At 47.7% G+C, this 24,959-nt stretch overlaps 1 protein-coding gene across 1 annotated transcript in view; it reads right to left on the reverse strand.

Annotated features, from left to right (window-relative positions):
• Window positions 1-24,959, reverse strand: part of ITGAL (integrin subunit alpha L) — a 430,397-nt gene that overhangs the window by 252,995 nt on the left and 152,443 nt on the right. The window contains exon 8 of the mRNA XM_030209478.1: window positions 7,397-7,553. Within this exon, the coding sequence (XP_030065338.1) occupies window positions 7,397-7,553 (157 nt within the window). The remainder of the gene's footprint in view (window positions 1-7,396; window positions 7,554-24,959) is intronic.

The raw sequence follows: 24,959 nt of genomic DNA on the forward strand, positions 1-24,959 counted from the left end.
CACAATTCCCTTTTTAGTCATTCTCCTTTCACTAATATACCTGAAGAAATTTTTGTCACCCCTCCTTAGATTTCTAGCCATTTGTTCTTCCGCTTGCGCTTTTGCCAGTCGTATCTCTCTCTTGGCTTCTTTCATTTTCATCCGTTAATCCTCCATGTGTTCCTTTTCTTGAGTTTTTCTGTATTTCTGGAACGCCAACTCTTTAGCCTTTATTTTCTCAACCACTTGCTTGGAGAACCATATCGGTTTCCTTTTTCTCTTGCTTTTATTTACTTTCCTTACATAAAGGTTCGTGGCCCTATTTATATCTTCTTTCAGCCTGGACCACTGTCCTTCCACTTCTCTTATTTTCTCCCAGCCCATCATCTCCTTCCTCAGGTATTCCCCCATTTTACTAAAGTCAGCACGCTTGAAATCCAGGACTTTGAGTTTTGAGTGGCCGCTCTCCACTTTAGCTGTCATATCAAACCAAACCGTTTGATGGTCACTGCTGCCCAGGTGGGCACCCACTCGGATATTTGACACGCTATCCCCATTTGTGAGCACCAGATCCAGTGTTGCTCCCTCCCTCGTGGGTTCCATCACCATTTGTCTGAGCAAAACACTTTGGAAAGCATCCACGATCCCTCTACTTCTTTCCGATTTTGCAGACGGAACCTTCCAATCTACATCCTGCAGATTGAAGTCTCCCAGCAACAGCACCTCTCTCTTGCTTCCCAACTTTTGAATATCTGCGATCAGGTCTTTATCTAATTCCTCCAATTGTGTCGGAGGTCTGTAGACAACACCCCCGTGGACAGAGGTTCTATCATCTCTTTTTAAGGTGATCCATATCGCTTCTTCCTTTCCCCAGGTCCCTGTCATTTCAGTCGCAGTGATATCATTTCTCACATACAGGGCTACTCCGCCACCTTTACGACCCTCTCTATCCTTCCTAAATAGATTATAGCCTGGTATGTTTGCATCCCATTCATGGGAACCAGTGTTGCCAGGTGGGCGGTTTTACCGCCCAATTGGGCGGTTTTCCGCGACCCGCCGCGGGAAATTTTTGCCCGCGGCGGGTTGCGGTTTTTTGGGCGGTTTTTAGGGCTTCCGGGCGGCTTTTTGGGCGGCTTTTTGATTTTTTTCGGCCGCGGGGGGCGGGGTTAGTGACGTTTTTGGGCGGGGTTAGTGACGTTTTGGGCGGGGCCGATGACGTGGGAGGCGGGGCCGATGACGTGGGAGGCGGGGCCGATGATGGGGAGGCGGGGCTGATGACGGGGAGGCGGGCCCGATGACGTGGGAGGCGGGGCCGGTGACGGCGGGGCCGGTGACGCGGGGGTGGGGGTGTCAGGGGCGGGGTTTGTGTTTGGGCGGGTTTTGGGCTGGTTTCTGGCCTGGATTGGGCTGGAAAAAAAATTTCTACCTGGCAACCCTGATGGGAACCATTTAGCCACATCTCTGTGATTGCAACAACATCCAAGTCTGCCTCCAACATCAGGGCCTGAAGGTCATGAACTTTATGCTTAGACTGCGAGCATTTGTGGTCATCGCTTTCCATCTACATTTCCTGGTATGCGTTTCAACAATAGTGATTTGGGGGTTTCTTTTCTCTTTGGGAACCTTCATATCTTTTTGTTCCACTTTTATTATTTTTTCTTTGGCTTCCGTTCTGTTTTCAAGAACATCACAGTTCTGTAATGGAGTAAAAGAATTTTGTAGGGGTAACACTTGTGAGGTCGGATGTTTTCTTGTCACATAACGAAGTCTGCCTGAGCCTACGGTGATCCATCTATTTTTAGGTGGTTTTATCCTTTGTGGTAGTGGTGATAATTTGGTATGATTCTGTGCAGTATGATATTGTGCGGTCCTAGATGCTGCTTTAAGTGCATCTAGTTCCTGTTTTACTTTACTGAGCTCGTGTTTTAATCTAGTGATTCGCAGACAGATAGGACAAGCCTTAAGTCTCCAGATAATTAGTCTTGAAACTAAAGCACCACAATTATTACAGAGAATAAAAGTCATCCTGATTGATTGAAATGGGTATGAACAGGTATGATATAGTGAGAACAGCAGCCTATGGGTCTGTTGGCTGAGATTCTTATTTTTAGAGCAGTAATCCTTAGCTGGTGAGTAGAAGACTGGGGATTCCTGTGATAATGAGGGGTTTTCTTTTCAGAGACAGTTGTAATATGGGTGGAGTTAAATTGAGATAATTAGTGTATTTGGGGAAGTTATTTATGAAGTGTCCGTCTTGGGGTGGGTGGGCTTAAGCTTAAGACTGTAGTTATGCTTAAGACTGTAGGAATGTCTCCTCTGTAACCTATCTGAAGAGCTGCACTTAAATTCACCAGAAGAAATTTGCCGGTGTACAGCTCTAAGGATTGGGACATGCAAATCACTATTTTAGCAGAGTATGTAACAAAACAGGAAAGATATAAAGATATAAATGCAGAATTAATCCAGAATTAAAGGCAGAGCAATTCTTATCTGTGTGTATCTTTCAGGCAGGAGCCAGTGAAGACCATGTGGTTTAACTGCTCCTCCTTACAACACAACCTCACCTTTGCCTACAGATTTACAAGCCAGATGGGGGAAGGATACATTTTTAGGGAGCAAACAAAAGATCTAATTCTTTTGCTAGTTTTCAGATTAAACAGATATCAAACCAGTTTAAAACACAGCAAGTAAATCACAATATTAGCAGATATACAGATTTTTTTTTCTTTTTCCTAGGGAAGCTTAAGACTGTAGGAATGTCTCCTCTGTAACCTATCTGAAGAGCTGCACTTAAATACACCAGAAGAAATTTGCCGGTGTACAGCTTTAAGGATTGGGACATGCAAATCACTAATTTAGCAGAGTATGTAACAAAACAGGAAAGATATAAATGCAGAATTAAGCCAGAATTAAGATATAAATGCAGAATTAATCCAGAATTAAAGGCAGAGCAATTCTTATCTGTGTGTATCTTTCAGGCAGAAGCCAGTGAAGACCAGGGTTGCCAGGTGGAAATTTTTTTTCCAGCCCAATCCAGCCCAAAAAACAGCCCAAAACCCGCCCAAACACAAACCCCGCCCCTGACACCCCCCCCCCCGCGTCATCACCCCCGCCCCCGCCGTCATCAACCCCGCCCCCGCCGTCACCGGCCCCGCTTCCGACGTCATCGGCCCCGCCTCCCACGTCATCGGCCCCGCCTCCCACGTCATCGGCCCCGCCTCCTACGTCACTAACCCCGCCCAAAAACGTCACTAACCCCGCCCCCCGCGGCCGAAAAAGCCGCACAAAAAACCGCCCGGAAGCCCAAAAAACAGCCCAAAAAAACCGCAACCCGCCGCGGGCAAAAATTTCCCGCGGCGGGTCGCGGAAAACCGCCCACCTGGCAACACTGGTGAAGACCATGTGGTTTAACTGCTCCTCCTTACAACACAACCTCACCTTTGCCTACAGATTTACAAGCCAGTGGGGCACAACCTCTGATCTGCAGTTAACTGTGAGTAAGCATGCTTATTCCAATAAAGGACGTTTTCGGAGAGATTAGTCTTCAGGTGTCAACTGGTGTGCCAATGTTATATAGCAGCAAGAAGTCCTAGAGGCCTGCGTGTATGCGGGTCCCTGGAGCACTTTTAGTGGGTACCGCAGTGCACTTCAGCCAGGTGGACCCAGGCCCACCCCCCCCTACCTGTAACACTTGTGCTGGTAAATGGGAGGTCTGCAAAACCCACTGTACCCACATGTAGGTGCCCCCTTCACCCCTAAGAGCTATGGTAGTGTTGTACATTTGTGGGTAGTGGGTTTTTGGGGAGGGGGGTTGGGGGCTCAGCACCCGTGGTAAGGGAGCTATGCATGTGGGAGCGTTGTCTGAAGTCCACTGCAGTGCCCTCTAGGGTGCCCAGTTGGTGTCCTGGCATGTCAGGGGGGCGAGTGTACCACGAATCGTGGCCTCTCCCACGACCAAATGGCTCGGATTAGGACGTTTTTGAGCTGGGCGTTTTTAGTTTCCATTATCGCTAAAAAAACCAAACGCCCAGCTGAAAAACGTCCATTTTCTTGAAAATACGGTCTGTCCCGCCTCTTCACGTACCCGTTTTCGGACATAGACGCCCATGGAGATAGGTATAAGGTCTTGCAGCTAACTACCGGAGATATGAGCATAGGGAACCAAGAACAGATGGTGTGTTGCTTTGAATGGTTCGTTTTCACCCTGAAGAAGAGGAAAGAGTCTGCGAAAACAAGGACCTTGTTGGTGGATTGGATCATGATTTTCCGGATGAATATTCTATTCACTTGAGGTCCCTATAGCTAGAGTACCTATAGCTGGATGTTATGGTTGGGAGTAACTCTCAGGACAAAGGCTAAGGCTTATGTCAGACTGAACCCACGCCAGCAAAAGGAAACTAAAAGGCTACAAGACCCCCACATGCACAATAGGACCAGAAAGCAAGATAAAAGAAGAAGAGGCGAAAACACTCATATGGGCTGCAAGGCCAAAATGGAACCCATGCGAAACACAGTCCAGTCACTTGGGACGCAAGGCTGAACTGGAAACCAATCAGTAAGCAAGAAAGGAAAGAAGTGTACAGGAAGCAGACTGAAGGAAAACACAGGGTGAAAGACAAGCCCACACAAACACAAGCAGCAACACGCTGTACTGGAATCACTCAGTAAGCACAAGACTAAAGGCAAACCCACTCAATGTGCAATTAAACTCTGGAATTCTTTGCCAGAGAATGTGGTAAAGGCAGTTAGCTTAGTGGGGTTTAAAAAAGGTCTGGACGGCTTCCCAAAGGAAAAGTCCATAGACCATTATTAAATTGACTTGGGGAAAATCCACTGCTTATTTCTGGGATAAGCAGCATAAAATGTATTGAACTTTTTAGGGATCTTGACAGGTATTTGTGACCTGGATTGGCCACTGGTGAAAACAGGATGCTGGGCTTGATAGACCCTTGGTCTGTCCCAGTATGGCAATACTTACGTACTTATGCACTTAGATACAAGCTGCAACACGCTGCATAGGTAACACTCACAAGCAGAAGGCTAAAGCCAAGCCCACAAAGGCACAAGCACAAGATATCTCAAGACCCATAGCTGAGCGAGAACTGTAAGCTAGGATGGCTTTGATGCTAGAGTGTCTGTTTGAAATATTGGCGGGATTAAATCGGGTCTGGCTTCTGATGTCATGCAAAATAGACACTGGCCCATCCAATCCCCGAAATAAGCTCTATGCATGTCGGCAGAGTGCACCGGTGGATGCAGCTGCAGACTCCTCCTCCACACTCATCAGTGCTCCCGCAGACCTGCCTAGTCCTTGGACATTGCCAAGTCATGGTAGGACCGTGACACTGGATGATAACGGAGTTCCTGTTGCTATGAACTGTGGTTGAACAGATAAGTTTTGAGCTTTATGGCATTTGAAATATTGGAACTGTGTTTCATAATATTGACCATGGATGGAGGGTTTTTATGCCGGTGTACTGTTTAGGTGAATTTTCAGCATTTATGCATGCATCACATATGTATATGCTAGCATTCTATACATTTATACTCATAATTCATGTGTAACATATGGAGGGGCATAATCAAACAGAAACGCCTATCTCCATGGGCGTTTATCTCCGAGAACGGGTCCGTGAAGGGGCGGACCGAATCGTATTTTCAAAAAAACATGGACGTTTATCTTTTTTTGAGCTGGGCGTTTTTGTTTTTCAGCGATAATGGAAACCGAAAACGCCCAGCTCAAAAACGAATAACTCCAAGACATTTATTCGTGGGAGGGGCCAGGATTCGTACTGCACCGGTCCACCTCACATGCCAGGACATCAACCGGGCACCCTAGGGGGCACTTTTACAAAAAAAAAAAAAAAAAAGGTAAAACAGCTCCCAGGTGCATAGCACCCTTCCCTTGGGTGTTGAGCCCCCAAAATCCCCCTCAAAACCCACTGCCCACAAGTCTACACCATTACTATAGCCCTAAGGGGTGAAGGGGGGCACCTACACGTGGGTACAGTGGGTTTGGGGGGCGGTTTGGAGGGCTCCCATTTACCAGCACAAGTGTAACAGGTGGGGGGGGGGGGGGGAATGAGCCTGGGTCCACCTGCCTGAAGTCCACTGCTCCAGTGACCTGCATACTGCTGCCAGGGAGGTGGGTATGACATTTGAGGGTGAAAATAAAAAGTTGTGAAACGGCATATTTTGTGGTGGGAGGGGGTTCGTGACCACTGGGGGAGTCAGGGGAGGTCATCCCCGATTCCCTCCAGTGGTCATCTGGTCATTTAGGGCACTTTTTGGGGCCTTATTCGTGGAAAAACAGGGTCCAGGAAAAGTGCCCTAAATTCTCGCTAAAAACGCATATTTTTTTTCCATTATCGGCGAAAGGCGCCCATCTCTGATCGGCAGATAACCACGCCCCAGTTCCGCCTTCACCACGACACGCCCCCATCAACGTTGTCCGCATCTGCGACTGAGTGCAGTTGAAAACGTCCAAATTCGGCTTTTGATTATACCGCTTTATTCGTTTTTGGGAGATAAACGTCTATCTCCCGATTTGGGTCACAATATAGGCGTTTTTCTCTTTCGATTATAAGCAGGATAGTAACATAGTAGATGACGGCAGAAAAAGACCTGCACGGTCCATCCAGTCTGCCCAAAATGTGTAAATGTTAGCGCCTCCTTTACAGAATTACTCCCAATTGTTTCCACTTTGATGGTATTTTTTTGGATGCTCCAAAGAAAAGTAAATATTTTAAGCTGTCTTTTCATTTGCAAAGCATCACTATGCTTTAATATTTTTAGATTTATACCTCATTTGCATTGCCTGAAAATTCTCACTCTTTAGAATTTGTACTTATTTATTGGGATTTATTAACTGCCTTTATGAACAGATTCACCCAAGGCAGTGTACAGCAGGTCCAGTATAACAATTTTGTTAGCATTGTAACAATAGTAAAATGACCAAATATAAACATAAATACAATAAATAGGGTAAACTTGGAAATATGCTGTCAGTACAATACAAACAATACCATAATAGACAGCATGGAAGAATATTCAAATAACATAGATATAATACGATGTCAGCATAATACCAATAAAACACATAACAAGCAAGTAATTGAACATTCAAATAACATAGATATGATTTTAATGCTTTTCTAGCTACCTGAGGGGCCAAGTGGAGATATATAGACAGGGACAAAATGGGTAGTACAGAGTCAATTGGAATAAATAGATGGGTGGCTAAACTCAAGACAAAATCTTTGTATAGTCAAACAAGATTTGAGGAACTGGTCTAAGTAACATTATTTTAGTTCTTGTAGAGTGCTACACCACTCCCTTGGCACCAAGTACAAGGATAATGAGGAGGGGGGAGGGGGGAGGTGCTGTAATGCATACTTGTATAGCTACATTACTTTACCCCAATGATGTAGCGGACGATTCCTCTCTTTTCAGCCACATCTACAGGATTTGGATTGTACACAATTGTCCCATCACTAGCATCTCCATCAGTTATGATAATCATGATCTGAGTAGCATCTTTCCGGGCTCCTTCTTCCTCGGTGAAACTGTAGTTCCTGAGAAATGGAGGCAGAATGAGAGGTACAGTTACTTTAGTGATAAACTAGCTGGAAAAGGCCAAACACACTGAGAAATCTGAAGTCTAGAAAAGGGCTAATGTCCTTGTAACTCATAGTGCAAGAGGAACACAGAAGTGGAAAGAACAGCAGCCAAAAAAGGAGTGAGAACAGGATCAGGCTCTTTGAAACAGACAAGGGACTCTCAATATATAGTTTGAAACTTTTATTTGGTGATGACTTGACACGGTACCATGTTTCAGCACGTGTGTTCCTACTTCAGGAGCCTGCACAGATATAATCACAAATATAGACATATCTAATATAATAATTCGCACCTCCAACGTTCTGAAGCTGACTCCGTGGCAGCGTGGCAGTGAAGCCAACGTTCACAGCCAACACTTATAGACAAATGCAAAGATCAAGACCATTGAAGAACAGCATAAGCTAAGTTGAAAAGCTTTAATGTTCTTAGTTTAAGTTGTGATTGGAGGTTTTTTCAGCCTATGATGAGAAAGTCCAACTTCGATTGAAGCATTTGGTTGCACAAAAGAGGAGTTTTCTCAAGGCTTTTTCCTCCTAATTATACCCACACCTGTGCCATATTATATGTCAACCCTGCTGTTATTTTTGAATTATTTATACTTTATGACATTTTTTATTGTATTAATATGCCTATTTTTGCGATTTTTTATATTTTTGATTATTTATATCTTTGCAGACTCCTGAAGCAGGTACGCATATGCCAAAACATAGTACCGTGTCGAGTCATCACCAAATAAATTTTTCAAACTACATATTGAGAGTCCCTTGTCTGTTTTGAAGCGCCTGATCCTGTTCTCACTCGTTTTTTGGTTTGTAACTCACAGGACAGCAATAAGCCTATTGCAATGTGTTAACAACTTAAATATAATTTAAAAAAAGAGATAAGCTATTAAGGGGTCCTTTTACTAAGCTGCAGTAAAAAGAGACCCTAGCATGCCCTTATGCGGGTATTTCCTGTGCGCTAAGGCCATTTTTACTACAGCCAGAAAATGGCTGACTCTCCTATTGTCTGCATTAATGGCCATGCACTCATTTTGTAATTAGTATGCAACCATTACAAAAATTAGTGTGTGAGCACTTTCCAACACCTATATTGGAGGCAGTAAGGTTTCACAAGCTAATCCTGTGCTAATCAGTTAGTGCACAGTAAAATAGATGCACTGATTAGAACAGAAATGCCCACTCTTAGTCCCCAGACACGCACCCTCACAGAAAAAGATAAAATTATTTTTTAGTGCATGGTTTGCACATGCAGATCCCAAACTTACTGAGGGATGCCTGAGCACATCCTGCGGTAAACCATTTTAATCTGCAGTAAGAACGTGCTAGCCCTTACCACAGCTTAGTAAAAGGACTCCTAATTCAGGTAAAATATTTAAATTGAGACTTAGTTGTGAAGTCAGTTTTCTTAGGGTTGTTATATTACTCCAGGTCATTAGAAGCAAAACTTAACAAATCCCGATTTTAATTTGACCGTTACGTATTCCCAAACCCACAATTATTATTATTATTTATTTGGATTTTGCACATACCTTTTTGTTTAGTTTAAGAAGAGTTATATTCAGGTATACTAGGTATCAAACCATCACCACCACTACAACATGTGTTTACATTCTTAGATGTCTGTCATGAAATGCCTAGCCACCCGCCTGAGGTTACCCCACGGCAACTTAGAGGGTCTATCCCCAGCACAGCTCAGGTCTGCCTGCACTTGCCGCTTGTGCTCTACACTAGCACCCTCCTCCCACTGACTGGGTCACAACCACCTCTGGGCAAGTCTCCCGCTCTCAAATTATCCCCAGTTATTTCTAGGTTACTGGAGGCCACACTCCCAGTGGTCCCACAGTTCCCCCGAAAGCACTCACAGACCCAACACACAAACCACCAGGATTCTTTATCAGTTCAGACAAACAAATTAGGTGTTAATTAAGGTGTGAGGAAGTAAAATATTTGCAAAGGTTACTAAGGGCAATCTGATTACTGGGCTAGCTTCAAAAGGTTTGTTTGAAACAGTCTCCTTAGAATCCAAACTATATAGAGAAGAAAGGTCCCACTTAACTTTCTTTCTGAGAAGTTCTGAGAGAAGAGGACATCTCTGTTGGTAAGTGACATTATTTTATTCTGTGCTTGGTAGCTTAAAGATTATGGTTTAAAAGAAGAATTGAAGGATATTGATAAACACAGACTTAAAAAAAAAAAGAAGTAAGCAAACTTTATTGGCTAGTCTACATAACCTTTCCCCCATGGTTTTCTGCCACAGCATTAATAGATAGTCTCTAGAAGGCACAGAAGGGCCAAGTTCAGTCCTCATTCCCACCCACCCCTAGCTCAATTCTTCATTTATATAGTCAATTATTCTAATTAGGACAACAAGAGGGGAGTTTTCATTAGAGTTTTAATTACATTTACTTAGTTTCTAAGAAGCAAACCCTAAATAAATTACAAATTACACCAATCTTAAGGCTCATTATATTCATCTGATATCCCTAGTACCTTAAGAAGTTTTAATTAAACAACGCTATAATACAGACAGTAGTCCAGCAGTGAGAGGGGTGTTATCCAGTCTTTTGCATTGAGTGTCACATGTATGATTATCTCCCATTTGGTAAGATGTCATATGTGTGTGCTTGATGCAAAGAGCTCCTAGCTCTCAGAGAACAAGTCCGTTCTCTTGAGGCTAGAGTAGCAGACTTGGAGGAGCTGAGGGAGACAGACAGGTATATAGAGGAGGCATACAGGCAGGGGTGCAGCCAGACTTCGGCAGGAGGGAGGTCTAGAGCCTGAGGTGATGGGGCACATTTTAGCCCTCCCCCCCCGGCACCGCCGACCCCCTTCCTGTCATTTTTGACCCCCCCCCCCCCACCGTCACCACCACCTTTGACCCACCCGGCGCCAACCCTTTCGACCCCCCCCTTCCCACCACCCTCAACCCTCCCCCGCCGCTGCCTTTGGGTACCTTTGCTGGCAGGGGTCCCCAGCCCCGCCAGCCGAAGTCCTCTTCTCCAGCGGAGCTGCGTTGCTGATCTGCAAGGGCAGGCTTCTGTTTCTGTGAGTCTGACGTCCTGGACGTCAGACTCACAGAAACAGAAGCCTGCTCTTGCAGATCAGCAACACGGCCGTGCTGGAGAAGAGGACTTCGGCTGGCGGGGGTTGGGGCCCCCCAGCAAAGGTACCCGACGGTGGCGGCGGCAGGGGAGGGTTGGTGGCGGGAGGGGGGGGTCGAAGGGGTCGGCGGCAGGGGGGGCCAGGGCCAAATCTATGGGGTCCATGCCCCCTTGGCCCCATGTAGCTAAGCCCCTGCATACATGGATGTTGTAGAGAAGTCCCACCTCCAATCTGGCAGCCCCTGTGCTGCCTTGGAGGAGGGAGGCCACCCTGGTGCAGCTGGAAGTTATCTTGTAGACAGGACCAGCACACCAGGGAATACAATATCCTCTCGTACCGAGGATGTGTCTCCAGGAGCTACTGCCCAGGTGGGAAGGGTTAGGACGGCTGTTGTAGTTGGTGATTTGATTATTAGGCATGTAGATAGCTGGGTGGCTGGTGGACGTGAGGATTCCCTGGTGACTTGTCTGCCTGGTGCGAAGATGGCAGACCTCATGCGTCACCTAGATAGGATTTTAGATAGTGCTGAGGAGGAGCCGATTGTCTTGGTACAAGTGGGTACCAATGACATAGGAAAATGTGGGAGAGAGGTTCTGGAAGCCAAATTTAGGCTCTTAGGTAGAAAGCTCAAATCCAGAACCTCTAGGGTAGCATTTTCTGAAGTGCTACCTGTTCCACACACAGGGCCCAAGAGACAGGCAGAGCTCCGGAGTCTCAATGTGTGGATGAGGTGATGGTGCAGGGAGGAGGGTTTTAGATTTGTTAGGAACTGGGCAACATTCTGGGGAATGGGGAGCCTATTCCGGAAGTATGGTCTCCACCTTAACCAGGGTGGGACCAGGCTGCTAGCATCGGCATTTAAATGGAGATAGAGAAGCTTTTAAACTAGAACCTGGAGGAAGGCCGACAGTCATTCAAAAACACATGGTTTGGAACAAAGTATCTTACAAAGATATCGCCAAAACAGGGAAGATAGAGTATCCTGATAGCGAGGTTGCAAAAGTACATAAGTACATAAGTAATGCCATACTGGGAAAAGACCAAGGGTCCATCGAGCCCAGCATCCTGTCCACGACAGCAGCCAATCCAGGCCAAGGGCACCTGGCAAGCTTCCCAAACGTACAAACATTCTATACATGTTATTCCTGGAACTGTGGATTTTTCCCAAGTCCATTTAGTAGCGGTTTATGGACTTGTCCTTTAGGAAATCGTCCAACCCCTTTTTAAACTCTGCTAAGCTAACCGCCTTCACCACTTTCTCCGGCAACAAATTCCAGAGTTTAATTATGCGTTGGGTGAAGAAATATTTTCTCCAATTTGTTTTAAATGTACTACACTCTAGTTTCATCGCATGCCCCCTAGTCCTAGCATTTTTGGAAAGCGTGAACAGACGCTTCACATCCATCTGTTCCACTCCACTCATTATTTTATATACCTCTATCATGTCTCCCCTCAGCCGTCTCTTCTCCAAGCTGAATAGCCCTAGCCTCCTTAATCTTTCTTCATAGGGAAGTCGTCCCATCCCCGCTATCATTTTAGTTGCCCTTCGCTGCACCTTTTCCAATTCTACTATATCTTTCTTGAGATGCGGCGACCAGAATTGAACACAATACTCAAGGTGCGGTCGCACCATGGAGCGATACAATGGCATTATAACATCCTCACACCTGTTTTCCATACCTTTCCTAATAATACCCAACATTCTATTCACTTTCCTAGTCGCAGCAGCACACTGAGCAGATGGTTTCAACGTATTATCAACGACGACACCCAGATCCCTTTCTTGGTCCGTAACTCCTAACGTGGAACCTTGCATGACGTAGCTATAATTCGGGTTCTTTTTTCCCCACATGCATCACCTTGCACTTACTCACATTAAACGTCATCTGCCATTTAGCCGCCCAGTCTCCCAGTCTCGTAAGGTCCTCTTGTAATTTTTCACAATCCTGTCACGATTTAACAACTTTGAATAACTTTGTGTCATCAGCAAATTTAATTACCTCGCTAGTTACTCCCATCTCTAAATCATTTATAAATATATTAAAAAGCAGCGGTCCTAGCATAGACCCCTGAGGAACCCCACTAACTACCCTTCTCCATTGTGAATACTGACCATTTAACCCCACTCTCTGTTTCCTATCCTTCAACCAGTTTTTAATCCACAATAGGACTTTCCTCCTATCCCATGACCCTCCAATTTCCTCTGTAGCCTTTCATGAGGTACCTTGTCAAACGCCTTTTGAAAATCCAGATACACAATATCAACCGGTTCCCCTTTGTCCACATGTTTGTTTACTCCTTCAAAGAATTGAAGTAAATTGGTCAGGCAAGATTTCCCCACACAAAAGCCGTGCTGACTTGGTCTCAGTAATCCATGTCCTCGGATGTGCTCTGTAATTTTGTTTTTAATAATAGCCTCTACCATTTTCCCCGGCACTGACGTCAGACTCACCGGTCTATAATTTCCCGGATCTTCCCTGGAGCCTTTTTTAAAAATCGGCGTTACATTGGCCACCCTCCAATCTTCCGGTACCACGCTCGTTTTTATGGATAAGTTGCATATCACTAGCAGTAGCTCTGCAAGCTCATTTTTCAGTTCTATCAGTACTCTAGGATGAATACCATCCGGTCCAGGAGATTTGCTACTCTTCAGTTTGTTGAACTGCCTGCCCCATTACGTCCTCCAGGTTTACCGTGAAGTCAGTAAGTTTCTCCGACTCGTCCACTTGAAGTACCATTTCCGACACTGGTATCCCACCCAAATCTTCCTCGGTGAAGACCGAAGCAAAGAATTCATTCAGTCTCTCCGCTACGTCTTTGTCTTCCTTGATCGCCCCTTTTACCCCTCGGTCATCCAGCGGCCCAACCGATTCTTTTGCCGGCTTCCTGCTTTTAATATACCGAAAAAATTTTTTACTATGTTTTTTTTGCCTCTAATGCTATCTTTTTTTTGTAATCCCTCTTGGCCTTCTTTATCTTTTAGTAGATCAGGTGTTCTTAAATAAAAATCAGACAAAAGATTGCAAATTAACACTGTCAAGTACTGAGCAAAATGTAAATAGGAACAACAAACAGTTTGAAATGTCTGTATGCGAATGCCAGAAGCCTAAGAAATGAGATGGGCGAGTTAGAATATATTGCACTAAATGAAAAATTAGATATAACAGGCATTTCTGAGGCCTGGTGAAAGGAGGTCACTGTCATACCAGGGTACAAATTATATCATAGTGATAGGGTAGATCGAATTGGTGGAGGGGTAGCATTGTATGTTAAGGAGGGCCTTCAATCAAAAAGATTGAAAATTCTGCAAGAACCAAAACACATCTTGGAATCCCTGTGGATTGAAATTTCATGTGTAAAGAGGAAAAGGATAGTGATAGGAGTGTACTACCGTATGCATGGTCAGGATGAACAGACGAATGTGGAAATGCTATCGAAAATTAGGGAGGCTAACAAACTGGACAACACAATAATAATGGGTGATTTCAATTACTCCGATATTGACTGGGTAAATGTAACATCAGGGCATGCTAGGGAGGTAAAATTCCTTGACGAAATCAAGGATTGCTTTATGGAACAGCTAGTATAGGAGCCGACAAAGAGAAGGAATAATTCTAGACCAAGTCCTTAGTGCAGCACATGATCTGGTGCGGGAGGTAATGGTGCTTGGGCTGCTTGATAACAGTGAATATAATATGATCAGATTTGATATTGGCTCTGGAGTAAGTATACACAGGAAATCCAATATGTTAGTGTTTAACTTTCAAAAAGGAGACTATGATAAAATGAGAAGAACAGTGAGAAAAAACTTAGAGGAGCAGCTGCAAAGGTCAAAAATACTATCCTGGAAGTCCTGGCCAAATATGTTCAGTGTATTGAAAAAGGAGGAAGGAAGACCAAACGATAGCCGGCATGGTTAAAAAGTGAGGTGAAGGAAGCTATTAGAGCTAAAAGAAAATCCTTCATAAAATGGAAGAAGAAACCAACTGAAAATAATAAGAAACAGCATAAAGAATGCCAAGTCAAAAGCAAAGCGCTGATAAGGAAGGCGAAAAGGGACTTTGAAAAAAAGATTGTGTTGGAGGCAAAAACACATAGTAATTTTTTTTTTAGGTATATTAAAAGGAAGGAGCTGGCAAAAGAATCAGTTGGACCACTAGATGACCAAGGGTTAAAGGGGCAATCAGGGAAGACAAAGCCATAACGGAGATTAAATGAATTCTTTGCTTCAGTCTTCACCGAGGAAGATTTGGGATTGATACCAGTGGCATTCAAAGCTGATGAGTCGGATAAACTGAATGAAATCTCTATAAACCTGGAGGATGTAATGGGGCAATTTGACAAATTGAAGAGTAGCAGATCTCCTGAACTGGATGGTATTCATCCCAGAGTACTGATAGAATTGAAAAATGAACTTGCGGAACTATTGTTAGTAATATGTAATCTATCTTTAAAGTCAAGCGTGGTACTGGAAGATTGGAGGGTGGCCAATGTAACGCTGATTTTTTAAAAAGGTTGCAGAGGAGATCCGGGAAATTATAGACCAGTGAGCCTGACGTTGATGCCGGGCAAAATGATAGAGACTATTATAAAGAACAAAATTATTGAGCATATTCAAAAGCATGGATTAATGAAACAAAGCTAACATGGATTTAGTAAAGGGAAATCTTGCCTCACCAATCTATTACATTTCTTTGAAGGGGTGAACAAACATGTGGATAAAGGTAAGCTGGTCAATATTGTGTATCTGGATTTTCAAAAGGCATTTGACAAACTATCTCTTGAAAGACTCTAAAGGAAATTGGAGAGTCATGGGATAGGACAGTGATGGCGAACCTATGGCACGCGTGCCAGAGAGGGCACACAGAGCCCTCTCTGTTGGCATGCGTGTCATCACTGTCCGCCCACACTCCCTCTCTCCAAGCACCAGGCCAGCCTCCCTCCCTCCCACCAACCAAGCACCAGGCCGGCCGCCCTCGCTCCCTCCAACCAACCAAGGAAGCACCAGGCTGCCCGCGCTCCTTCCCTCCCAGCACCAGGGCCCCCCTCCTCCGAAATTTAAAAGGCGTACCTCCGGGTTAAGGCGGTGGGACCAGAGCTTGAGAGACAGAAGGGAAGGCCGAAGGCGCGCCGAGCAAAGAACACATGAACACGCTTGCCGCTGCCTTAACCCGGAGGTGCGCTTTTTAAATTTCGGAGGAGTGGGGACCCTGGTGCTTCCTTGGGTGGTTGGAGGGAGCGAGGGCGGGCGGCCTGGTGCTTGGTTGATGACAGGGAGCGCGGGCAGACCTGGTGCTGGGAGGGAGCGTGGCGGGCGGCCTGGTGCTTGGTTGGTGGGAGGGAGGGAGGCAGGGCAACCTGGTGCTGGGAGGGAGGGAGGCCGACGTGGTGCTGGATGGGCGGGAGGCCTGGTGCTGGGTGGGAGGGAGGCCTGATGCTGGGTGCTGCTGGGTGGGAGGGCGGTGGGAGGGAGCGCGGGCAGACCTGGTGCTGGGAGGGAGCGCGGGCGGGCGGCCTGGTGCTTCCTTGGTTGGTTGGAGGGAGCGAGGGCGGGCAGCCTGGTGCTTGGTTGGTGGGAGGGAGGGAGGCAGGGAGGCAGGCCTCGTGCTGGGTGGGAGGGAGGCCTGGTGCTGGGAGGGAGGGCGGCCTGGTGCTGGGAGGGAGGGTAGGGGGGAGAGAAGGGTGGCTGGACATGGGTGGCTGGAGGGGAGAGGAGGGTTGCTGGACATGGATGGAGGGAAAGAAATGAAGAAGAAAGGAGGAAAGTAAAGAAATAAATGGAAAGGAAGCCCTGGAAACGGAGTTAAGAGAACAGATAGAGAGCAGCAGAATCAGAGACTAGGACCAATATGGATAGAAAAACAAAATCACCAGACAACAAAGGTAGAAAAAATCATTTCATTTTAGTGTTTGGAATATGTCCAATTTGAGAACTTACATCTGCTGTCTTATTTTGCACTGGGTATACTGGAGCTGTAACAGCTTACAGAAATGATTTATAATGAAAAAAAATCATGTTATTTGTTTCTCCTATACTAGTATAATATTTTCAATGATGTCTGTTTATATGTGCCATGGCTGGTGTAAGGGGTGTGGCTATCATAGGGGTGGAGTCATATGTGGTGACCCCGCCCATAATGAGTACCGGCACTTTGCGATAGATAATTAGATTTTGGGTTGCTGTTTGGGCACTCGGTCTCTGAAAGGTTCGCCATCACTGGGATAGGAGATAGTCCTACTGTGGATTAAAAACTGGTTAAAAGATAGAAAACAAACTCTCTGTTTTCTGAGAGTAGGGTTAAATGGTCAGTATTCTCAATGGACAAGGGTAGATAGTGGGGTTCCCCAGGGGTCTGTGCTGGAACCGTTGCTTTTTAACATATTTATAAATGATCTAGAGATGGAAGTAACTAGTGAGGTAATTAAATTTGCTGACGACACAAAGTTATTCAAAGTTGTTAAATCGCAAGAGGATTGTGAAAAATTACCAGAGGACTTCACGAGACTGGGAGACTGGGCGTCTAAATGGCAGATGATGTTTAATGTGAGCAAGTGCAAAGCGATGCACGTGGGAAAGAGGAACCCATATAATGCAAGGTTCCACGTTAGGAGTCACCGACCAGGAAAGGGATCTATCATCGTCGATGATACGTTGAAACCCTCTGCTCAGTGTGATGCGTTGGCTAAGAAAGCAAATAGAATGTTAGGTATTATTAAGAAAGGAATGGAAAACAAAAATGAGGACATTATAATGTCTTTGTATTGCTCCATGGTGCGACCACACCTTGAATATTCTGTTCAATTCTGGTCACCACATCTCAAAAAAGATATACAGTAGTGGAATTAGAAAAGGTATAGAGAAGTGTGACGAAAATGATAAAGGGAAGGGGGACCTGATATACTGCCTTTCTGAGGTTTTTTTGCAACTACATTCAAAGTGGTTTACATATATTCAGGTACTTATTTTTGTACCAGGGGCAATGGATGGTTAGGTGACTTGCCCAGAGTCACAAGGAGCTGCAGTGGGAATTGAACTCAGTTCCCCAGGATCAAAGTCCACTGCACTAACCACTAGGCTACTCCTCCCTATGAGGAAAGGCTGAAGCAGCTAGGGCAGCTTGGAGAAAAGGCAGCTGAGGGGAGATATGATAGAGGTCTAAAATAATGAGTGGAGTGGAACAAGTAGATGTGAATTGCTTGTTTACTCTTTCCAATGAAGCTACAAAGTAGCAAATTTAAAACAAATTGGAGAAAATATTTCTTCACTTGACATGTAATCAAAGTCTGGAATTCGTTGCCAGAGAATGTGGTAAAGGTGGTTAGCTTAGCGGGGTTTAAAAAAGGTTTGGCTAGCTTCCTAAAGGAAAAGTCCACAGGCTATTATTAAAATGGACTTGGGGAAAATCCACTGCTTATTTCTGGGATAAGCAGCATAAAATGTATTGTACTTGTGACCTGGATTGGCCAATGTTGGAAACAGGATGCTGGGTTTGATGGACCTTCGGTCTGTCCCAGTATGGCAATACTTATGTACTTATATTAATGTGGAGGGGCACTTTTGATATGATGTCTAAGTTCGACTTTGGACGTTTTGCAAAAAAAAACAAAAAACGTCCAAAATCTGAATAGCAAAGAAGGTCATTTTCAAAAAACGAAAAATGTCTATGGTAAAATTATGTATCATACCTGATAATTTTCTTTCCATTAATCATAGCTGATCAATCCATAGACTGGTGGGTTGTGTCCATCTACCAGCAGGTGGAGATAGAGAGCAATCCTTTTGCCTCCCTATATGTGGTCATGTGCTGCCGGAAACTCCTCAGTATGTCGATATCCAAGCTCCATCCGCAGGACTCAGCACTTAGAGAATTACACCCACAAAGGGACACTCTGGCCAGCTCACCACCGCCGAAACGGGGGAGGGGAATTAACCCAGCTCATCCCCACACAAGTGGGGGAGGGGAATCCGTCCAGCTCATCCCCGCGGAGCGGGGGAGGGACACCACACCCGCCGATGCGGGGGGATCTGGCTTATCCTGCAACCGCAACCGCGGGAGGAGCTGACTGACCCTAACACCGCCGAAGCGGGAGGGGTACAAAGCTGCCCTACTGCCGCACGAAGCGGGAGGGAGCGCCGGCAGAATTTAAGTCTCAATCCAGCCCCGTAAAACGGAGGGGAGAGGAATGCAGCAGCTCACTGTAACACAAATTCGTCTCAACTCTTGAAGAATCCATTGAAAAACTTGAACACGAAGTCCTCCTGAACAGGAACTGAAGACTAAACTTGAACCTGAAATGCAACCAGAATATAAACAATACAGATATCTGGGAGGGGCTATGGATTGATCAGCTATGATTAATGGAAAGAAAATTATCAGGTATGATACATAATTTTACCTTCCATATCATCATGCTGATCAATCCATAGACTGGTGGGATGTACCGAAGCAGTACTCACCCAGGGCGGGACATAGAAATCCCTGACCGCAACACTGAAGCTCCAAACCGGGCCTCCGCCCGAGCAGCCACAGTCAAGCGGTAATGCCTGGAGAAGGTATGGGCCGATGCCCAAGTTGCCGCCTTGCAAATCTCTTCCAAGGAGACGGACCCGGCTTCTGCCATCGAGGCCGCCTGAGCTCTAGTGGAGTGAGCCTTCAGTTGGATAGGCGGCACCTTCCCCGCGGCCACATAAGCCGCTGCAATGGCTTCCTTGACCCATCTTGCCACTGTAGGCTTAGCAGCCTGCAGACCCTTACGAGGACCTGCAAACAGGACAAACAGATGATCCGACTTCCGGAAATCATTGGTCACTTCCAAGTATCTGATGATGACTCGTCTCACATCCAGATATTTGAGAGCAGAGTATTCCTCTGGGTAGTCCTCCCTACGAAAGGAAGGGAGACAGAGCTGCTGATTCACATGGAAGCGAGAAACAACCTTGGGCAGGAAGGAAGGCACTGTGCGAATAGTCACTCCTGCCTCAGTGAACTGCAGAAAGGGCTCTCGACATGAGAGTGCCTGGAGCTCGGAAACTCTTCTGGCTGAAGTGATAGCCACCAAAAAGACTGCTTTCAACATCAGGTCTTTCAGAGATGCCCTTGACAAGGGTTCAAAAGGCGGCTTCTGCAAGGCTCTTAGCACCAGGTTGAGATTCCACGCAGGCACCACTGAGTGCAGAGGAGGGCGCAGGTGATTAACTCCCTTGAGAAAGCGCACCACATCTGGCTGCGAAGCCAGGGAAGCACCCTTCAGGCGGCCCCTGAAGCAAGCCAGAGCCGCTATCTGGACTTTAAGGGAACTGAGCGACAGGCCTTTCTCCAGACCTTCTTGCAGGAACGCAAACACTGAAGAAATTGGAGCAGTGAAGGGAGAAAGTGAGCCTGCTTTACACCATGCTGCAAAGGTACGCCAAACCCTGGCGTAAGCAGTAGAAGTAGAGCGCTTCCTCGCTCTTAGCATAGTGGCGATGACCTTGTCTGAGAAGCCCTTCTTTCTCAGACGCTGCCGCTCAATAGCCAGGCCGTAAGACCAAAGGGGGAGGGATCCTCCATCACCACGGGACCCTGATGCAATAGGCCCTGCTCCACTGGCAGCCGCAGAGGATCGTCCACTGAGAGCCTGATCAAGTCCGCATACCAGGGACGTCTGGGCCAGTCCGGACCCACCAGGATTATCCGGCCCGGATGCTTTGCCACCCGGTCTAGCACCCTGCCCAACATGGGCCAGGGCGGGAACACATAGAGAAGCTCCTGTGTCGGCCACTGTTGGAGAAGAGCATCTACTCCCAGGGATCGAGGGTCCCGTCCTCTGCTGAAAAAGCGCGGCACTTGGCAATTGGCCGATGACGCCATCAGATCTAGGCTCGGCTGGCCCCAGCGCTTCGTGATGTCCAAGAACGCCTGAGCAGATAGCTGCCACTCTCCGGGATCCAAGGTATGGCGACTGAGAAAGTCCGCCTTGACATTCATGACTCCGGCAATGTGAGCCACTGACAGCTGTTCCAGGTTTGCTTCCGCCCACTGGCATAGATTCATGGCCTCCTTGGCTAGAGGGGCGCTCTTGGTACCTCCCTGGCGGTTGACATAGGCCACAGCCGTGGCATTGTCCGACAGGACCCGTACTGGCTTCAACGCCAGTACCGGGAGGAACTCCAAAAGCGCCAACTGAATGGCTCTGAGTTCCAGGAGGTTGATAGACCACTTTGCCTCTGCAGGAGACCAGAGCCCCTGCGCTGTCCTTCCCAAGCAGTGGGCTCCCCAGCCCGTCAAAGAGGCGTCCGTCGTGACGACAATCCACTCCGGGGTCACAAGAGGCATCCCTGCAGACAACTTGTCTGTCTGCAGCCACCAGCTCAGCGCCTTGCGCACTGCTGGGTCCAAGGGAAGGCGCACAGCATAATCCTCCGACACCGGAGTCCAGCGCTGCAGCAGAGAGTGTTGTAGTGGTCTCATATGAGCCCTGGCCCAGGGCACTACTTCCATCGTGGCCGTCATAGAGCCCAACAGCTGCACATAGTCCCAAGCCCGGAGCGGAGAGGCTACTAGGAACTGGTCCACCTGAGCCTGAAGTTTGACAATCCGATTGTCCGGCAGGAACACTCTGCCTACTTGGGTGTCGAATCGAACTCCCAGATACTCCAGGGACTGAGTCGGGCGCAGCTGGCTTTTCTCCCAGTTGATGATCCACCCCAGGGAGCTCAAAAGAGCAATCACCCGGTCCACAGCTTTGCCGCACTCTGCATAAGAGGGGGCTCGGATCAACCAGTCGTCCAGATAAGGATGGACTTGTACTCCTTCCTTTCTCAGGAAGGCCGCGATGACCACCATTACTTTGGAGAAGGTCCGCGGAGCAGTAGCCAACCCGAACGGGAGGGCTCTGAACTGGAAGTGTCGGCCCAGGACTGCAAAACGCAGAAAGCGTTGATGAGGAGGCCAGATGGGAATATGCAAGTACGCTTCCTTGAAGACCAAGGATGCCAGGAACTCCCCTGCCTTCACTGCCGCTATAACAGAGCGGAGAGTCTCCATGCGAAAGTGCCGAACTTTCAAGGCCCGATTGACCCCTTTGAGGTCGAGGATAGGCCGTACAGAACCTCCTTTCTTTGGTACCACAAAGTAAATGGAGTAACGTCCCTTGCCAAGCTGATTTTCTGGCACCGGAACGACCGCACCCAGGCGGATCAGATTGTTCAAGGTCTGCTGCACTGCCACAGCTTTGACCGGAGACTTGCAGGGAGAGAGTACAAACCCGTCTCTTAAGGGTCGGCAGAACTCTAGCTTGTAGCCGTCTCTGATGACTTCCAGCACCCAAGCGTCTGAAGTTACCCTGGTCCACTCGCCCAGAAACGAGGACAGGCGTCCTCCAATTTGCACTGGGCCATGGACCAGGACCCCGTCATTGGGTACGAGACCCTGGGGGAGGACCGGAGGGCGCACCTCCGGGACGGCGGTCTCTGCGAAAGGAATGCTGCTTGGGGGAGAAGTTCCTCTTGAAGGAAGAGGGGGCAGAGGAGCCCGACTTGCCCGGGCGGTACCGACGGGCTTCCTGAAACCGTCCTCTGGAGATACCGGGGCGAGCACTTGCCCGAGCCCTGACCTCTGGTAACCTCTTGCCCTTAGACGTGCCGAGATCGGTCACAATTTTGTCCAGCTCGACCCCAAAGAGCAGCTTGCCTTTAAAAGGCAACTTAGCCAGGCGGGACTTAGAGGCGTGGTCCGCAGACCAATGTTTCAGCCAAAGCCACCGCCGCGCAGAGACTGTCTGAGCCATACCTTTAGCCGAGGCTCTCAAGACATCATACAGCAAGTCTGCCAAATAAGCCAAGCCCGATTCCAGGGCCGGCCAATCAGCCCTCAAGGAAGGATCCGAGGGGGAAGCCCGCTGCACAATCGTCAGGCACGCCCTTGCCACATAGGAGCCGCAAACTGAGGCCTGCAAACTTAAGGCAGCTGCCTCGAAGGACGACCTTAAGGCCGCCTCCAATCTTCTGTCTTGAGCGTCCTTTAGGGCCGTGCCACCTTCCACCGGCAATGCCGTTTTCTTAGTCACCGCAGTGATTAAAGAATCCACGGTAGGCCAAAGAAAGGCCTCACGTTCACTTTCAGGCAAAGGATAGAGGCGGGACATAGCCCTAGCCACTTTGAGGCTCACTTCCGGGACATCCCATTGAGCCGAAATTAAGGTGTGCATGGCATCATGCACGTGGAAGGTTCTAGGCGGGCGCTTCGTCCCCAGCATAATGGCAGAGCCAACAGGGGCTGAGGGAGAGACGTCCTCTGGAGAGGAAATCTTCAAAATGCTCATGGCCTGCATTAACAGGTTGGGCAAATCCTCTGAGCGAAAGATCCGCGCTGCAGAGGGGTCATCCGCTCCATCCGAGCGGGAATCCGTCTCCTCCAAGAAATCCCCAAAGGACCGTTGGGAGAACTCAGATACGCTGCCCTCATCTACATCAGAGGAGACAGAGCCCTCTAAGCCCTGGGAATCCACCCGAGGGCGTTTACTTCCGGGGGCCTCAACCCCTTTATCGGACAAGGGAGAAGGGGCAGCGTTTTGCATAATGAAGGCCTGATGCAGCAGCAAAATAAACTCGGGGGAGAAACCCCCCAGACTGTGCACTTCAGCAGCCTGGGCCACAGCCCTAGACGCACCCTCAACCGGCGCTCGCAAGAGCGGGGGAGAAACATGCTGCGCATCCAAGATGGCGTCCGGTGCGACACTCCGCGAAGGAGCCGCACGGGAAGAATGGCGCTTAACTTTAGCCGCTTTTTTGCCGTCGCCCAAATCAAGGGCGGCCATGGCATGAACGTCTCCCAGCTCAAGGGCGGCCCAAGAAGAAGCCGTCCGAGCAGAGTGGCCGGCCAAGATGGCGGAGGCGAGCAGCGGGGGATGGGCGTTTATGGCGGGAAAAACCGCCGCACCGGAGGAAGACCCGGGACACTGACCGGCCTCCGAACTGACACCCAACAAGGGCGAATCAGACTTTAATACCCCCGCATCCCCGCTAGGAGCGCACACGCGGTCCGGGGAGCGATTCTTCGCGCCCTCGCCCTCCGACGCCATAGGCCACATGGAGATCAATCGGGGAACCCCCTGCCCGCTATAAAAAAGGTAAAAATTACCTGCTTCTCGCTCCGAGCTGTAACGACCTGGTGTCCCAGTGAGTAGCTGCAATAAACATTTAAATAAACGTCGAAATAAACGCCTTTAAGGACGTCCAAAATTTTTTTTTTTTTTTTTACGGAGCCAGCGGGAGGGGGGAGAAAAGGAGGGACCTGGCGCCACCAGGTTTGCACTTGCTCAAGAAGAGCCCTCAACCCCAGGCACTCAACAAAACCTAAAAATTAGGCTTGGAGGCCTAGCCAGAGCTGCTGCTGTGTGTGACCACCACCTGCTGAGATAGAGAACATACAGAGGAGTTTCCGGCAGCACATGACCACATATAGGGAGGCAAAAGGATTGCTCTCTATCTCCACCTGCTGGTAGATGGACACAACCCACCAGTCTATGGATTGATCAGCATGATGATATGGAACTTTTGTTTTCGAAAATAGAAAGTTTTGTGATTTGGACGTTTTGTTTTTTGGTCCATTTTTGAAAAAAAAATGTCCAAGTGCAAAACACACAAAATGAAACCAATTTGATATAGGAGGAGCCAGCATTTTTAGTACAATGGTCCCCCCGACATCCCAGGACAGCAATAGGGCACTCTAGGGGGCACTGCAGTGGACGTCATAACATTCTCCCAGGTACACATCTGACAATTGCTCCCTTACCTTGTCTACTGAACCCCCACCACAAAAAACCCTCCCAAAGGCCATGACCCCAACTGTACACCACTACTGTAGCCCTTACGGATGAAGTGGGCACCTATATGTGGGTTTCTGGTGAGTTTTGGAGGGCTCACAGTTTCCTCCACAAGTGTAACAGGTAGGAAGAGGTAGGAGCCTGGGTCCACCTGTCTGCAGTGCACTGCACCACTACTAGACTGCTCCAGGGACCTTCATGATATTCTAATGGACCTGAGTATAACATTTGAGGTTGGCATAGAGACTGGCAAGTAATGTTTTTCATCACATTTTTGGGGGGTGGGGTGGGAGGGGGTTAGTGACCCCTGGGGGAATAAGGGGAGGTCATCCCTGATTCTCTCCAGTGGTCATCTGGTTATTTAGGGCAGCTTTTTGTGTCTTGTTCATTATAAAAATAGGTCTAGCTCTAAACGTTTTAGTTTTAGTCCTGGACGTTTTTGTTTTGTTC

This window comes from Microcaecilia unicolor, chromosome 7, assembly GCF_901765095.1.
Source record: "Microcaecilia unicolor chromosome 7, aMicUni1.1, whole genome shotgun sequence".
Lineage (NCBI taxonomy): Eukaryota > Metazoa > Chordata > Amphibia > Gymnophiona > Siphonopidae > Microcaecilia > Microcaecilia unicolor.